This window comes from Argentina silus (genome assembly GCF_951799395.1).
Source record: "Argentina silus genome assembly, chromosome: 8".
NCBI classification, from domain to species: Eukaryota; Metazoa; Chordata; class Actinopteri; order Argentiniformes; family Argentinidae; genus Argentina; species Argentina silus.
In genome coordinates, this window is record NC_139662.1 from 23,392,853 (window position 1) to 23,397,031 (window position 4,179).

At 52.4% G+C, this 4,179-nt stretch overlaps 1 protein-coding gene across 1 annotated transcript in view; it reads left to right on the forward strand.

The window, feature by feature from the left end:
- The window catches only part of LOC310807834 (tetraspanin-2-like), an 11,638-nt gene extending 9,115 nt beyond the window's left edge, over window positions 1–2,523 (forward strand). Inside the window, exons 3-8 of the mRNA XM_083674447.1 lie at window positions 886–983; window positions 1,287–1,361; window positions 1,546–1,635; window positions 1,803–1,859; window positions 1,972–2,055; window positions 2,403–2,523. Coding sequence (XP_083530573.1) covers window positions 886–983; window positions 1,287–1,361; window positions 1,546–1,635; window positions 1,803–1,859; window positions 1,972–2,055; window positions 2,403–2,468 — 470 coding nt within the window. The 3' untranslated portion in view covers window positions 2,469–2,523. The remainder of the gene's footprint in view (window positions 1–885; window positions 984–1,286; window positions 1,362–1,545; window positions 1,636–1,802; window positions 1,860–1,971; window positions 2,056–2,402) is intronic.
- The last annotated feature ends 1,656 nt before the right edge of the window (window positions 2,524–4,179 follow it).

Consider the following 4,179-nt stretch of genomic DNA (forward strand, 5'->3'; position numbering starts at 1 on the left):
CCTCTCCCTTTCCCTCTCTCTCCCTCTCGCTCTCTCTCTCTCCCTCTCTCCCCCCCCCCCTCCCTCTCTCTCCCCCCCTCCCACACTCCCCCCCCCCACTCCCCCCCCCCCCCCCCCCTATCTTCCTTTGTTCTGTCACCTGAGCCCTGTTCACCTGGGGGAGGAAGCCACCTCTCTCACCCCGTCCCCAAGGGACCTGTTGCCCAGCAACAGGCCACACCTCACTGATCAGACAGACCCAGTAGGAGCCAGCCTGTCGTCCCTGAAGACCCACAATGCTTCACTCCTAATGAGAGGGATAAAGGGAGGCCAGGGAACCACCTGTGTGTTGATGATGATGATGATGATGATGACACCTGTAATAAGGTTATGGATGACACCTCCAGAACAGCATGTTATGCTTATTGTGTTTGAGGAACAGTTGTTTTGGTAATGCAATAAGAGATGCTCTCCTACAGGAGGACAACACACATCAGGGGAACAACAAACCAGATATAGTGAACATGGGAGAAGCTGTCGTGTATCTTGGCCACAGCTTCTCTACGTCATGTGTCTCTGTCTGTTTAGCGTGGCTGAGTCCTCTCTGAAGTCTGTCTTTGACTTATGCTTGTTTGCTGAGAATATTTCTCTCCTGACTACACTTGACTACACAGTGGTCCTGTGCCGCCCTCTTCTGGCGCTTTTGTGAACTACAATGTTCTTACGCTGAGGTGTGTTTCAGTGTTGCTGATGTATGCTGTACAGAATGTTTATACTCCTCTCCCTCTCTCTCTCCTTCTCTCTCTCTCTCTCTCTCTCTCTCCTTCTCTCTCTCTCTCTCTCCCTCTCTCCTTCTCTCTCTCTCTCTCTCCCTCTCTCTCTCCTTCTCTCTCTCTCTCTCTCCAGGTGTGTATATTCTGATAGGTGCTGGTAGTTTGGTGATGCTGGTGGGCTTCTTCGGGTGCTGTGGGGCGGTCCGTGAGTCCCAGTGCTTGCTGGCATCGGTGAGTGTACACACACACACACACACGCACACGCACACACATACATTGACAGTAAAGACTATCCAGACCATCCAGTGGCCGTATGTATGAGTGTATTTGTGATGCTTCAAACTCTGCCACACACACACACACGCAAATACACTCACATACTGTAAACTCACAAAAATCACCCCCGCCCCCTACACACACACACACACACACACACACACACACAATCCCCCATATTCTCACCATGGTTGGCCCTCTGTTTCTTTGTGTGTGTATACTCTGATGTTTCTGTGTGTGTGTGTGTGTGTGTTGCAGTTCTTTGCGTGTCTGCTGATCATCTTCGGAGCAGAGGTGGCTGCCGGCGTGTTTGGATTCATAAACAAAGACAAGGTATCCATTTTCAGCCTGTATGTGACTGTATTACTGTATGTTACTGTATGTGACTGTATATTACAGTATGTTACTGTATTACTGTATGTTACTGTATGTTACTGTATATTACACCATAGATGAATACACAAGAAACATCTTTATCCCTTTGAAATGTATTGATGTTTGTTTGATTTTCTGACAGATAATAGGAGACGTCCAGAACTTCTACACCAAAACCTACAACGACAACAACAACAGCACCCTCCTGATTCAGTCCTCGTACCACAAAGTTGTGAGTCGAAATAAGTACTTTGTCCAACATTTTCTCTCTCTCTGTTTGTTACAAAGACCACTAAAGCACGCATGTCGAAGACCTGTAAAACAATGTCCTGTTCCCTGTCGGGTCAAACCATGTTTTGCTTGTGATGCCATTTTAATGCGACTTCCCCTCCCCTGTAGTTGAACTGCTGTGGTACCGTAGAGAGCCCCTGTCCTGAAGCCACTCCAGGCACCAAGGTGAGGTGTCACTGGCTGCTCTACCTTACTCAGATATCTACTCCTGCTCAACACAGGTCGTTGTGGCGTGGGTGTGACAGACACAGCTAACCCGTGTCTCTGTGCTCTGTAGGACTGTGTGGCGGCCATTATGGAATTCTTCAACAGCAGGCTCTTCATCATCGGATACGTGGGCATCGGCATCGCTGGAGTCATGGTGAGTCTCCTTACTGGGATAGTCTCCTTACTGGGATAAACATCCTGGCAGACAGGCAGACAGACAGGCAGGCATCGCTGGAGTCATGGTGAGTCTCCTTAGTAGGGATGAACATCCTGTAGGCAGACAGACCAGACAGACATGCAGGCAGGCAGACAGGCAGACAGACAGGCAGGCAGGCAGACAGACAGGCAGACAGACCAGACAGGCAGACAGACAGGCAGGCAGACAGACAGACCAGACAGACAGACCAGACAGGACAGACTGACAGGCAGACTGACTGACAGACCAGACAGACAGACAGACAGATGATGATGTAATCTCCTAAGTCTTCTCTCTCTCTCTAGATCATTGGGATGATCTTCAGCATGGTGTTGTGCTGTGCCATCCGCAACAGCAGGGAAGTCATCTAACCCCCAACCGCCCCCCCCAACCCTTCCACCTCTTCCTGCCCTTCCCCTCCCTTCCCCACCCCTCCCTTCCCCACCCTTCCCTTCTCCTCCCTACCCTTCCCTTCTCCTCCCCTCCCCTCCCTTCCCCACCCCTCCCTTCCCTTCTCCTCCCCTCCCTTCTCTTCCCCACCCTTCCCCACCCCTCCCTTCTCTTCCCCACCCTTCTCTTCCCCTCCCTTCCCCTCCCCTCCCCCAGAGTCTAAAGACTACAGTCTTTAGAACAAACTCCCCCCCACCACCCCCCCCACCACCCCCCCCCCACCACCCTGCACCCAGGGACCAGATCCGAGCTCAGCAAGAAGCCTCGCTCAGATGACATCATCACCATGGGACACTGACGTGGCCCCTCCTCTCAGTCATGCAGTCATCCGTCGGAACCTCTGTCGTTTTATCAGGATCGGCCATATTTGTTTTCACACTGCAAACTTCTCTTCTGCTCCATTCCCCGAACGTTCCCTCTGTCCAGGGACCAGGCAGGGCAGCTCATCCAGGGACCAGGCAGGGCAGCTCATCCAGGGACGAGGCAGGGCAGCTCATCCAGGGACGAGGCAGGGCAGCTCATCCAGGGACGAGGCAGGGCAGCTCATCCAGGGGCTATATCTAATAGAATATAGGCCCTTTTCAGACTGTCACTGGGACAAAGCACTTAGCCTAAACCAAAGCCCAGGTCTTAAACCGGCTGTTAACGCCCCTGTGGGAGAGGAGGACCCTGACTGTTGGCTTTAGCTCTGCTCTGAGGGGATTTTGCAGACGAGAGCATTCTGAGGCTGAGTCTGCAAACAAACATGCATAACACACACACACACACACACACACACACACACACACACACAGACACACACACACACACACCCCAACAGAAATATTGTGTTATGTGAGACCAAGGGTTCCAAAAAGGATTCCTAGGGGCCAAATGGAGAAACCTGATTGGAAGGTAGAGAGTGACGACTTGGTGCATGCTCCAAGGAAACACACACACACACACACACACACACACACACACACACACACACACACACACACTCAGCCCTTTTGCTTACTTCAGTAACAGCTGATCCAGAGTGCTCTCTGTGAAATCAACTCTCTCTCTCTCTCTCCCTCCCTCCCTCCCTCCCTCCCTCCCTCCCTCCCTCCCTCCCTCCCTCTCTCTCTCCCTCTCTCTCTCCCTCCCTCTCTCTCTCTCTCTCTCTCTCTCTCTCTCCCTCCCTCTCTCCCTCCCTCCCTCCCTCCCTCCCTCTCCTGGATGTAAGTTCTCAGAAGGTTCATCTTGGTTGTTTGGCAGCGTGACCCTGGTAACATTAACACCCAGATCCCCTTTTATACGCTAAGTTAAGGTCCGGGGTCAGGGTGGGGGGAAGAGAAGACCCCTGCCTCTCCTGTACACACAAACCAGGGCTGTTAATGTGATGAATACCCCACCTCGGGGGCTGTTAACACACCTAGGGGCGGTTTCCCCATGGACTCTCTCTTTGAAGTCTAGAACCAGGCTTCATCCTGGTCTGGGGAAACCAGCCTGTCATGAGGAACACCCTATCAGAGATCAGTTGGCTTTTGAGTTATCATGTGTACTTTGTCATGGCCCCCCCACCCCCATCCCATCCCTCCCACTGACACCTGCCTGTGCCTTATCCCCAGACCCCCCAGTCCCTCTCCGTTTACCGTTCGGTCCATT